The sequence below is a fragment of the Corvus kubaryi genome, unplaced genomic scaffold (assembly GCF_017639235.1).
Source record: "Corvus kubaryi isolate FWS band 111438036 unplaced genomic scaffold, C.kubaryi_AGA036_p1.0 132, whole genome shotgun sequence".
NCBI classification, from domain to species: domain Eukaryota; kingdom Metazoa; phylum Chordata; class Aves; order Passeriformes; family Corvidae; genus Corvus; species Corvus kubaryi.
The window spans coordinates 11,542,896-11,556,493 of NW_024580666.1; the positions used below are offsets into that span (position 1 = coordinate 11,542,896).

General features: G+C 33.3%; 1 protein-coding gene across 5 annotated transcripts in view; it reads right to left on the reverse strand.

Annotated features, from left to right (window-relative positions):
* RTTN (rotatin) overlaps positions 1–13,598 on the reverse strand; it is a 79,543-nt gene that overhangs the window by 46,689 nt on the left and 19,256 nt on the right. For all 5 annotated transcript variants that reach the window (XM_042032455.1, XM_042032447.1, XM_042032436.1 and 2 more), the window contains 12 exons: positions 12,702–12,828; positions 11,542–11,667; positions 9,364–9,480; positions 7,708–7,847; positions 7,316–7,487; positions 6,295–6,394; positions 5,216–5,304; positions 3,008–3,125; positions 2,644–2,740; positions 1,793–1,861; positions 1,257–1,445; positions 325–564 (listed from right to left, as the gene is read on the reverse strand). In XM_042032455.1, coding sequence (XP_041888389.1) covers positions 325–564; positions 1,257–1,445; positions 1,793–1,861; positions 2,644–2,740; positions 3,008–3,125; positions 5,216–5,304; positions 6,295–6,394; positions 7,316–7,487; positions 7,708–7,847; positions 9,364–9,480; positions 11,542–11,667; positions 12,702–12,828 — 1,584 coding nt within the window. The remainder of the gene's footprint in view (positions 1–324; positions 565–1,256; positions 1,446–1,792; positions 1,862–2,643; positions 2,741–3,007; positions 3,126–5,215; positions 5,305–6,294; positions 6,395–7,315; positions 7,488–7,707; positions 7,848–9,363; positions 9,481–11,541; positions 11,668–12,701; positions 12,829–13,598) is intronic.

Below are 13,598 nucleotides of genomic sequence, written 5' to 3' on the forward strand. Positions count from 1 at the left end.
CTTTACTGCAAGGACAAACTGCTGGCTCATTTCCACCTTGGTGTCCACCAGGACCCACAGATCCTTTTCTGCAGTTGCTTTCCCAGCTTGGTGAATCCCAGGATATACAGGGGCATGGGCTTGTTTCTCCCCAAGTGCAGGACTCTGCACCTCCCCTTGTTGAACTGCCTACGGCTCCTGTCAGCCTATATCTATATCTGTATCTATATCTCAGAATCAGAGATGCATTGACAATCAATTCCCTTAACTTAAAATATGAAAAGTAGAAATTTTACCATTTTAGTATAACAATCTTTAATGGATTCTTGTAGTCAATATGCTTACCTGTTCATTGCTTTCTGCCAATCAAAGCTCTTCAAAGTGGTTCCAAAAGGCCCAGAACTGCATTTTAATGCAAGTCTGTCATTCAAGACATAGAAGCTAAGCCTAGTGAGAGCCGTCCTAACATCACTGTGGGATGCTGCCTGAATGATCAAACTAAGACAATCCTGCAGTCCATAGTTTGTGTGAGTTATTTTCAATATAAGAATGTCTTCTGAGGAAAGTTTCAGAGAATCTAAAAATCTGAAAAGGCATAGAGAAAGATTATTAACAGCCAGTGTCTCTACAATCTGTTTCAGAGAGCGTTGACTTCTTCCCTTTCCTGCTTAATTGAGAAGACAAAACAGAAATTGACTTGAAACTTTGTTTTAGTTAGCCAATTCTTTCTTCATTAACCCTTCAAAAAAACCAAAGCAAACAAAAAATTAAAACCAAAAACAACACCATCACATGTAAATCATGAGGTGTTTTGAGTTCTTTGGAAAAACAGAACCTAAATACTAAGTCTTAGCATTACCATTAAGAAGAATATTTACTTAAAATTTAAACCTTCAAGAAAATAAAGAAAAAGTCATGCAACTTTATAGTTGGGGTCTACATAGTAGGAAAAAGGAGTCAGTTCCCTAAGAAACCACAATGACTACAAAGAAAAACAGCCACAGAGCCCATTTAAAGCTGGTTGAATTTAGCCTGACCATCAATAAAAGCTAGATCAAGCTCTAGACTCTATGTATAAACACAATTGAGGTAAAACATTAGCTGTGACAACATACCTTCATCCTCTTGGGATGTGATCCTTTACATTTAAATGACAGCATTCTCAAACAAGTAACAGCTTGAACTGCTGTTTGAAGTTGAAAACCTATCTAAACTTGATGGAATGTTATTTTAATTGAGATCTATTGGGACTTAAAATGAAAGATAAAATGGCTCACGTTTCTGCTTCCTTCTCATAATTTATCAGCTGCAGTAGGTTTTCAATCCCATGGTACCATGACAGATTCCAGGCTGTCTTAAGCATATCTGACACAGGTTTCATAGTCAAGCACTCAGAAGACAATGGTACCACAACAGTATTAGGGCTAACTACATGATGAGCAGTGATCCTGACTGGCAGATGATACCTAAAAATACACAAATAACAGTAACAATTTTTGAAAGTGGTTGGTGAGAGTTTTTCTTGCTTGCTCATTTTTAAATTAAATGTTCCATTACAACCAGTTTGTAAGTTTGCAAATAAAGCTTCCGAAACTCATTTACAGACAAAAAAGACATGGAGAAAAAACTCCCTATTTAAAAATGCTGATTTCATCATCATCAAAATGCTGATTTGATATTAAATCAATGTTTCCCCTCATTCTGCCACTTCCATAGTTCAGGAAGGACAGCAAATGGAAATCAGCAGGAAACTGTAAAGCAATCAAAACCAATGGACCAACCAACCAACCAACTAGTCACTACCCACACATACCTTCTAACAACAGCAACAGGTAAACTGAAGGCAGGTACCTCAGTATAATTACTGGCTATGCCATCAGCCCTGCAAGAGATTAAGTCATAGTCATTATGCCCTATTTTAAGATTTGATTTTCTCCTAATGCTACACACATTATTTCCTTATTATTTGGATATAGATGTATTTCTCCCTTTAGCTAGATCTTTAATAACCCATTGATGAATAATGTGTATTAATAAACAGTATTTCTTCATGATTATGCAATATTAAGATAGTTCTTAAATCTTAAGATACTTAGATAGGTCTTAAATATGGCATACTTATTGCAGATATACTGTACATTAAAAACCCCACATACTTGTTTCGTTTTTTGTTAGAGAAAAACCACACATTATAAGTATTTTCAGTATATTTCATGTATGTGAAATATGCTAAAAGCATATTTTTTCATGCATACACAACTTTCAAATAATAAAATATCATAAGTTGAGGTCTGATGCTTTAAAGACAACTGCTACACTTAAAAGCCAAAGTAAATAGGAGAATTCTAATTAAGTTTAAAAAACCTGTCTACAAATAGCTATTTTATTTGCATAGTTTCTATTCATGGAAAAGATGGACTACAGACCAATCAAGGTTTTTTGAAAAATAAACTTAACACTGAGGTATTCATAGTGCAAAAATATGCCATGTAGGCCTATAGAGCATGTAACCCAAGTATTGAAACAATTTGGACTACAAATATGCAATTTTGGATCTATAAAAGTTTGGAGCACAACTTGTCTGAAGACATATAAAAATTTATTTCTATTAAAACCTTCAAATTTATCTAGAAAATATGCTATTAAATAAGTGGATTTTCATACCATGTTTCTGTTCTTGCTACTTCATCAAACAACAGAAGACAAAGCAATATTGCAGTTTCAGTTAAAACAGCACGATCACTTTGGAGTATCAGGGAAACTGAATAAAATAAAGATAATTATAAATGCATTAGAAAAACATTGACACCTAATAATACATAGACACTAGTTAAAAGCAACTGCTTTCCATAGTTTCCTGCCAATCTCTTCAACACATGCCACAACATGGGTAAAACGAGCACACGATGGTTTATCTCTTAAGTAGCAGAATCTGAAGTTCTTCAGATTGAGAAGAAGAATCAAAGTTCTTAAGAAGGTATTTGGTTAAACATCTAACTGGGTATTACAGTGGAAATACAGTCTTTACCTCTGAATAGCAAAAGCAGTAAAGAAGGCTGCTGTGCTAAGGACAGGCGAACAACTGGGTCAACAGACACAATTTTGCGTAGGAGTGTCAGACATGGTAACACTATGGATTCCATAAGCTGCAGGAACAGAGAAAAAGATTAAATAAAGATAACTATCAGTATAATTTATTATGATGTGCTTAACATGAACTCTCACACTATTAAGCAATATATTACATCACTTGTAAAAGAGAAGCCTAGAACTTCCTTAGACAAGCACATTTCAGCCAGATGACAACTGCATATTCATTAAAAAATATTTATTTACTTTTTGATTCATTTTATTATTAATTGATGGTAATTTTATTGGTCTTTGGCTTCATAACAGAATTACAACACTTGCTTTCAAGTTATATAATTTTAACAAAGATATATGTGAGCTGAATTATTTAAAAAACCACCAAGTATTTACAACTGTGTAAGTTTATTCATTTTCTAAAAAATGCAATATTTTATTATATTACATTAATTTTCTGGGTCCCATGCTGTCAGAACATGAGAATGGAAAGAAGTTTGCTAAAAGTTAAAGTATCAGTGAATGGCCAAAAATACAACCAAAGTCACAGCTCCTAAGAATGAGAAGAGAGTATTTCGTTCACTGTATCATTACTTTGCCTACGAGTTTCTGCCTTTAAAATTTGTTTTACCAACAGCATCAACAAATACATTTTAGTTTAATACTGCATGAACAAAAGCCCTACTTATTTAGCATGGAAAGAATCTTTTGCACAGTTATACATAAAGCCTTATTTTGATGCTGCTTTTTACTTCTACTACTTCTTCTATTTTCTTTTCTCAGTAGCCACCTTTCTAAGAACATGTAAGATTTTTTTGTTGATTTTTTTTTTTGCTATTAATTTTATGATGAAATAAAAAAAAAAAAAAATCATTCAAGGGGAGAACCAAGAATCTGGACTAGATTCCCTTAGGATAGTGTCCTAATGTCACAGGCCATAGAGAACTGTTGCCTGAACCCTTCCTGGATTAAATTAAACTTTATAAAGGGCTAAAAATATTATTTTAAAGTTCATCCTAGACTCTTACTTGACCATGAAGAATCTGTTTAGGGCAATATATTTCCCATGCTTGTCATTCTGTATTATTGAGCAATATCTACTCACTACCCAAACCAAAACAACATTTGGATTACTTTCTCTCTCTAAAGAAGATACTAAAAAACTGATACTAAAAAAACCCCCACAGTAAAACACCTGAGGAACCCAATATTTCAATTGCTTCAACTGTATTAAAACAGTTTACTAAAGTACTTCTGTACAAGCTATCATAAACTGGAGAAGACATTCTTTAATGCTACAGAGATAAAATAATCTTAGATACTGATAATCTGGGGGGGAAATTGCCACTCCTGAAGAAGAATGTAATTTTCATTAGTTTGACAAAAAAAAGGAATTCCACTAAGTATCAAGCAGTTTTTTTCTCTTGTACACTTTTGGGAAAAATGTCATTACATAAAATTTCTCATGGTTTCTAAAACTAACTCAAGATTTGGACTGCTGGAATGGGATAACAGTACTATGCAAGAAAGCCAAAAAGCTTTATCCACTGAGGTTACATTAAGCACTATCTAGTCTAAATATGCTTGCATGAAATGATTTCAAAGATTGAATTCCAGAAGCAATCAAGCATCAGATTATCCATATTACAAAAATGGAAAGCTCCATCAACTACAACAAGAGACCCTCCCTGGCGACGTGATCTTCTATTGGTCAGAAAATTATTTATACCTGAAATTCAATCTGACACATTTACAAGAACATGCCATACAATTACATCTCATTTTTAATTATAATTTGCTTCAGAATTTAAGTTTAGAGACTATTATACATAACATAATACTTTTTTTTTTAAGGTCATTAAAATACTTTTTTGGCCCCAACTGAGAAAGCTTTCAGGGAAGTTTTCGTACATTCCAAAACCCCACCATACACATAGTTTTCTGGCTAACTCTTCTCATAGGTAGGCAAACCAATCTTCACTCTTTAAGAGAATCTTAGCATTATCAAAACTAGAATTAAATACATATTGCTATTATAATTGTTATTAAACACTTGTATTCAATGCAGCATTAATGCACAAAGACTAGTGTTTGAAGTGCAGAAAAAACGTGCTGTGCAATGCTGCAGAAGAACCTCTAACCATACTTTTACCTTGCCATCCACATGTACACATTCATTAAGGTAAGCCAATATCTTTTCTTTCACACCCAACTTTTTCACAATGTCATGCATTTTGGTATCTGTAGGAAAAGCAAAAGATAGTAAGAATTACTGGTTCTGCAAAAATTTAATATTAAACATCTTTTTTTGCTGTCTAGAACAAGTTTCTAAAATTGCTTATCAATCAACAGTAGTACAGATCTCTAGCAAGGCAAGCCCTCTCAAAGTACTTTGTACAAAGTACTTTAACTGTAATAGCCTCTTGAACACAAGATTCTTCAATACCTTACATAACTTTCCATAAGAATTTTGTGTTGAAGAATTACAGTAATCCCAGTGCAACTCAATTTTAGTCAAACAAGGATTTCACTTGTAACATTTTAAAAGACTTTAACAGTTTAATGTGGAATTGAAAATGGTATTTACTTAATCCCCATGAGAGTATTTTCTATTGACTTAACCGTTTACAGTATCTGGTTTAAGAATGTTCAACAACAATAACAAAAAGATATCTCATTTGAATTGGTTGGGTTGGCTTGTATGTTTTTTAATAACTAAAAAGTGATCCTTCATATTAAATCTGTCCTGATAAAGCTCCATTTTTTCCTTCACAATTTCATCCAATGCTTTGTTTCAATTTTGAAACATCTGAAAACCTTTACAGCCATAACTAAATGTATTTTATGAGACAAAGTAGATACACTTCTTCGTTTTTGTGATAATTTTTCTGACAATATTTTTAATATCTAAGACTTCACCTTCCCATGGTGAAGAACTCACATTCTCTCATTAGAATTTAAATTCCTTGAAGAAAACATTATTGAATCAGAGTTTGAGTATCTAGAATAAAAACATCAAGGTTTGAAACTCTACAGTTATGCACCAAGTGAAATAATGCTCTAGGTAAGATTGCTTACTTGCATTGAAATTCAATCATTTATCCTTTTTATCAAAATTCATAAAACAAAAATTACAAAGAGTACCCTTAGCACAAGCATACAGACAACCTAGCAAAACTTCAAGCTCACGAATGACCAGCACATGAATTCAAATTTTCTGAAGAATTCTACCTTCTAAAATGACAACCAGCTGCTCAGCTGCAGACTTCCGTAAAACTAGGTCAACAGCATCAGAAGTCAAGATATCATACAGCTTTTCAACAGTTTCTGCCTAAAAGTAAAATAATAATAGATTTGCATCCAGTATGCTATCATGAAACAAGGTAACCAGCCAAATTTCCTAACAGGAAGTAGAAAATAAAAATATCTTAATTCCTTATTAGAATTTATTTGGTTAGATCCCACGTGCATGTAATAAGAATGGATTAGGTTATAATCTTTTGGCAACAAACCTCTAATAACGCCTGTGGAATATGAAAACCAAATAGTTTCCAGTGCACCATAGTTGCAGACTTCTAACAAATAACGCTTAATTTATGTAGGACTACAGAAAGCTTGAAACTATACAGAAAAGCTAGAACATGCTTTTCAGTCTGTATAGGGGACTGACTTTTTAACAGCAATAGGGTCAAGCATCTTCGCATTTGCTTATCGTATTGTTAATTTGAAAGTATTGAGGGGAAGGAAGAAAGGAGAATGGAGGGGAGATGAGAAGAAGAAAAAAAGAAGGGACAAGTTTTTCCATGAGTCATTCATTCACGATTTGTTTTACACTTTGCAACAGAAGCAATATTAAGTAAACACAGACATAAGTTTGCAATCAGTTTTAAAATATTTCATATTAAAGATTATTTGTGCCTGTTTCAGTAAAAATTGATTTTTTGGGGAAAAAACTAGATGAGAAAAAAATCAGATTCTATCCATGCAGAATGAAATTGTTATAAACAGAGCAGGCCAGTGTTCTCTGTACCCAAGTCTTTTCTGCAGAGAAGAGAAGAAAAAAAGGAAGAATTTTTTCTTAGTGTTGCAAATGATAGCATGAAAACTACTGTTTCAGTGCACACAAAGAATACATCAATAGATTTCTTTTTACGAAGCAAGGTAATTTGTATGAAATATTGCAACCTTCTGAAAGTGGAAACTTCAGAGACTGGGCAGGTAGAAGGGCAAAATTCAGACAGAGTTTACTAACCTTAATTATTGAGTCCATTTTATCATTCATTTTTAGCTCCATAGCTCCTTCTACAATAAATAAGTTTGAAATGCTGGAAAGGACATTACCATCCAGAGGTGGGCGTTTCAGACTTGCACCTTCTTCATTCAGAAGATGAAATGCTAAATGTTTGGCTGCTACAGAACGAACCCTAAATGAATAAATAATTAAAATAAATATATGTAGCCCTCATACTGGAAAATTTCAGCTGTATAGTTAGAAATTAATTAGTTTATAATATGGGTTGGAAGTACCACACTCAGTATTGATTAATCAGCCCTTCAAATCAAGACACAGCATAACATTTAGGAGAAATTGGAAATGTCATCAACATTAGAAGATGTGCTGAAATGCTACAGAGCATTACTTACAGCTGTTTTTTTGAGAAGAGAAGGCGCAGAGCAGCCTGCAGTCTGGGAGTTCTTGGGAGAACACCCTCTCCTTTGTCAGAGGTTGTTTCACTCAAAGAGAGAATGCATTTACCTAAAGTATCTTTAGTGTCAGCATAACCCTAAGACAAACAAGCAACAAACAAAGATTTCCAAAATTATAAAAATCCGCTTACTTAACGTAGCAAATTAGACAACATAATTCCCTTTTTAGGGGCTAAGGGAGGGTGGGGAAGGAGCAACATAAAAAAAAAAGCAGCAATTTTAAAGAAAACATTCAAATTCTGCAGATTCATATTCCTCTGTGAAAGTAATTTTAAAAATTAATAAATGATCCTGTATACAAATAAAAATAAAGATTTCTTTACATGGCCTAGAGGTACTCTGACCCAAAGCTTCACCCTTCAATCTGTTAATGTGGTGCTGCTTTGTAAGTCCCGTTTCCATTTCAATAAATAAAATTTAGTCCCTACAAGAAAATTATTTTAAAACATTAAATTCTACCTATTTTCAGATCTTCGTCAAAGCGTTTTCTCACACAAACAGACAAAAGGGAATCAGTTATGTCAAGTAATGATAATGCAAACATTTTAAAAGTAGAGCAAAATACAATGTATTTTATATGCATGAAGTAAACATAAACCTCTGGTATGGTCTACTTAGGTATCTATTGTACAAAGCCACTACAGGCTACAGAATAGAGTGAAATTCTACTCACAAAAATTTCTCACATGTTTAACCTACAGCTTATATTAAATCCCCTCCTATTTAATCTTGAATGTCAATCATATATAAGATAGCTATGCAGGTAACATAAAAAAGCTATAATTACTGGTTGAGAAAGCTCTGAAATAACCCTTCTCCCACCACTTTCAAGTTTTCAGTGTATCTCCTCTGCATATTTTTCTGTCTGAGCCATCTATTTCATGGCCCATCTTATTTGCAATTTCTCCCCATTTTTGCCATGATTTTTGTGCAGTTTGCATACAGAGTTAAGTTATATAAGCTGCTTTTTCAACTTAGGCAATACTGAGGTGCAGGCAATTAATGAACACATAGCAGGGAAACAAGTAAGTTGGTACAGTTATCAAGAGTGATATTTTTGGAGAAAATGAAGACAAAATGTATACTTGAATTTATTAGCTAAGAGAGAAATAAGGCAAAAAAACAGACACCAGGCAAATGCAGCAAAATACCTAATCTGGAAGACTGTGGGCAGACGACAGAAAGGAAATTTCAAGTACTAGTAAAAAAACAGTAAAGAATTCAGATGGAGCAATTAGGCTGAAAATCCAACTGAGAAGGCAAAAGTTCCCTCTAGATCAAGCTGAGAGTAAAAATAATGAAAATTAAATTTGCACATCGTTGGAAATAGGAAGACTAAGGCTCACGGGATATTTCTATAACATTGGAAACAAAACCACCAAAAAACAAGTATCTATATATACTAAAAATATAGCTTACCCTGACTGCAATTTCTTGAGAGTATATTTGATCAGAAAACTATTATCACAGAGGAGCTACAAGTCTGCATGTATACTACTGTTAATCTATTTTCCATCTGCTACTTCTATCTGTTATTTACCGTGATATACATTATTGCATACATCGAATTCAGATTAAAGCACTTAAAAGTACCTGTAAAACGGGAAGGACAGGAAAGAGGGCCTCAATAAACTTGTTCCAAGTTAATACTTCCATCATTAACTGTCCTTGCAACAGATGTATCAGAATGGTCTTGGCTGTAGAGTTCACCTGCTCAATAACAAAAAAACCAATCAACTAATACAACCACTGATGTGTTGAAGTCAGTTTGTCAATGCTCTAATTGGAAATGTTATACAGAAACGTCTCAAAGACAAAATATTGTTACTGCAGAAAGCTACAGTTAAATTGTCAGCTACACTAAGTTGTTAGAAAAGCCTTCATGCGAAAACAAATAGTTCTGCCTGAACAGCACTCAATCATTTTCCCCTTAGAATTCTGGTTTGTCTTTTCTGAAATAAAATAAATCATCACTTAAACTTCTCCACCTATTGGTCCCTCTATCCTGCAGGTAAAAGAAACTCTTATTCTTTTCTTTCCTGACCTTGCCTTTCTGTGGCATTTTATTCCCAGTCTATGATATGCTTCTGAAGATATAGGAAGACAAGAGACTTAAAGCCTGTTATGGGGCCACTTCACTTTCCTGAGGCAAAGAGTCAAACTAATAAGGCTACCAAATATTTCAAACTGTATCATAATTCATCTGAAGCTCTCTATCAAAATCAAAAAAGCTATATGATACAGCAGTTACACTGCATTCATGTATCTAGCATATAATCTATACGATACACAATATTAGAGTATTTACAAGCTAAAATTATTACTGCAATGGGAATAGAGGAAAAAAGCCCAGCTTATCAGAATTAACTTTTCATTATACAGTGTGAGAACACCTACCTTTAGCAGATAAACTCTGCATTTTATGCAAGAGCTAAAAGTCCTCTCACCCCAGGCAACAAGGACAGCATTTCATAATATCACTCTAGTCTATCTTTAGAGAAAGACTGGCTTTATAAAATCATATGGCAAATATCAAACCTAACCTTGAAATATAAGGTTCTTCTCAATTTTTTTTCTCATTGTCACATGCCTGAAAGATTAAACTGATGCTTTATGAAAACTTAAGCAGCAGTTATACAGCCAAGAAGTAAAATAAATAAAAACATACTTGGATATGATATTATCTATTTTGTTGGAAGTGTAATAAAAATGCATTGTAAGGTAGAGAACAAATGAGTGCATATTTACAAATATGTCCATCTCTGATACTTTAAATTCAGTATCAATTGAAATCTATTTCTTTTGCTCGACCAACCACTAACAGAGAAAACTGTCAGTCTTTTTAATAACATACCCAATGGAGTAGACAAAATAAATGCTGTCTTTGCAAAAGATAAATTATACACAAAGCATAAACATATAGCACATTCTCAAAGATATTTTACTTTTCTCTTTAAAATGCTCACATCTAAAAAAAATCACTTCTAAATGGAACTGTGCATAGTACTGAATTTAAAAAAAAAATCTCATTCCAGAAGAGAAGCTAAAAATATATAAATAATTTGTTAGTCAGTGTTCTTTCTGACTGCAGGGATGTTATAGATCAGCTGTGAGTGAGTTGTTAAGAAGAACATACGTAACTTTATCTTCCTCTCACAACTCCCTACTTTCCTAGCTCTATAGGCTAGGAAATAGTGCACATATGTTAAGCAGTCATGCATATAAATGAACCCAATGGAAATTTGGTCGTGTTCTATAACATTGTAAAATACTTCTATAATACTCAGGTAACTATATTTAAACACAGATGTTTGTGGCAGTGAAATACAATTTTATAGCAAAGACTTGAAGATTTAAAGTGTCTTTTTGTTCCTCAACCATTTCAGACATTGCCGCACTTTTACAAAGACTTGATACTTAAAAGTTCATGTTTCCCATAAATGTAAAGCACCGTACATAACTTTTTCATCATATGTACATTTTACTAGGGCTGAATATATTACACAAAAAAAGTAAAAAACATATTTCATTTTTCACTGGCCTTTATTACAGTTAATAGCATCCCATGCACATAATATTATCTTTCCTCTGAATTCATTGTTAAAAATAAAATCTTTCCATTGACTACAACCTTACTATTTGCATAGCTTTTCTTTATACAAGAAACCATATTTAGTCAAAACTTCAGGTAAGCATTAGACCACTGTGGAGAATATCAACACTTACTCTGCATGCACATCAACCTACAAATGCAGCTAGTAAATACAGTACCTCATTCTTATCTTCCTGAAGGCCGAATGTACAGATTTCATATAACACTTTAGGGTGTAGAAGAAAATGTACTCCCTGGCAGATTGAAGACATAGGCTTTGCAATATTATGAATACCTAAACAGTCCTTGAGTAAAAATAAAGTCTGTTAGTTTAAAAATTCAGGGCAGTCTCCACTACTACATCTTGTTTTATAGACAGCCCGAAGTTGTCATGCAGTTAAAGACTTTCTCCATGCGCTTTGGAAGACTAGTTCTGAAAGCTAAACATGACAGCCCTGGAAGAAATACAAACTGTTTGGATCACTGACTGAAAACTCCTGTTACTACACAAGGACTAAGAAATAGAAAATCATTTTGGTTTTATTTTGAATAATTGTGAAAATAAATTAGAAAACCCGTGCGTGTTGCTTGGCGTTACATGAAATAAGACAACTTTTGGCATTACATTAAAATAAGAAAAACCTGAAACAGGCTGGTAAAAATATCACAAAAACAGAAGTGTCATTCAGTGGATATACTCTTTTTTTCAGAGACACTAGCTCCAGCATAGTTGTCCATTATTGAACTGTGCTACAAGCACACCAAGTACAAATTATAACCATTATAGAAAACAAAAATTTCAATCAGGTATTATATCCAAAAACAAAAAAGATTTTTATTTTGTGAGCCAATATTACTGAATACCTAAAACGACCTGATAAATATGACATTGCCATTCCCAGCATAGAGTGCAGCCATACTTTCAGCAAGTTCATGCTCTTTATCCTTTGGGCTATCATTACAAAAAACTAAGGCCGCAACAAAATATCCCTATAAAAAAACCCAAGACACACACAACACCATCCATCCCCTGCTACCCCCCCAAAACATGGAAAAAAAACCCAAAGAAAACAAACCAACAAACAACAACAGGAGTAGTACATAAAAGGATTTACATGTTCTTTATACATAATTTTTAAGTGCAGTACCTGAAGTCTAACCTAACCAAGCAGACTTAATACCAAGAACGTAACAGTGAACTGCAAGCCCAGGCCTATGCTGATTTTTCAGCATATAACATGGTAAACTGAATTTGCATTAGAAATGCTTTTAATGACAAAACCATAACATGCATTAGTGAGGGCACCACCAAGAGTGTTAATTAAGCATTAATTCAAACCTTAACCACTTCCAAACAGCAGTGATAGGCTTCAGCTTTTATATTCAACAAAGGATGAGACAATAGACGGAGAAGCAACTTCTGACCCTCTGCCTGAAGCAATGAGTTGGCCTTGGCAGACTTCCAACTAAAATTAAAAATAGTTAACGTCACTAATTTATTTTACATTACCTAGAGATGCCTACAAAAATGTTCTTGTTAAATTTCAGGATAATCTCTGAAAAAAACTTCCTGCAATGGTATACATTCTGAAAAACAGAAAAACGTTCAGAGATCACAACATATTTGCCAAAATCATAGTATCAATCTTTGTGTTTGCATATGTTTATTCTTTTTAACGTGTAGGTAATCAAAGACCATAGTTTTTCAAAATTCTCTCATCAAAATTAAGAGCCTGAAATTTGATGTTCATCTGAAAACATAAAATTCTCTTGAGCTTCAGTAGACATCTTTGATCATATATATGATCATAGAAAAAACCTGTGCTTTTAGAATTTTTTCATTATAGAGGTAAAAGTCCATCTCACTACCATGAAGTGAATTGAATTTCCTACTGCCTGAAACAGTAATCAAACAATAATTAACTCTAAAAGCATTAGAACATTGAAGAACATTCTGACATTTCATAATTTAAAATCACTTACTGGACAGCTCTTAAATGCAGTCTCCTTTGAAAAAATTCCCTAAAGCCAAGTTCTGAATCAGTACAAAATTAAATTTTTGTTGTTCAAGAAAGAACTTTTTCAGGCACCATAAGGTTACTTATTCTCTAACCAAAGCCATGGAAAAATTTAAAAAGCAATAAAAACATGCTGTTTAATAAAAGAGATGCCATATTGTAATAGAAAGCATCTACAATAAAGTAAGTCCTTTACGACTTCTGAAAGTAAAAAAAAA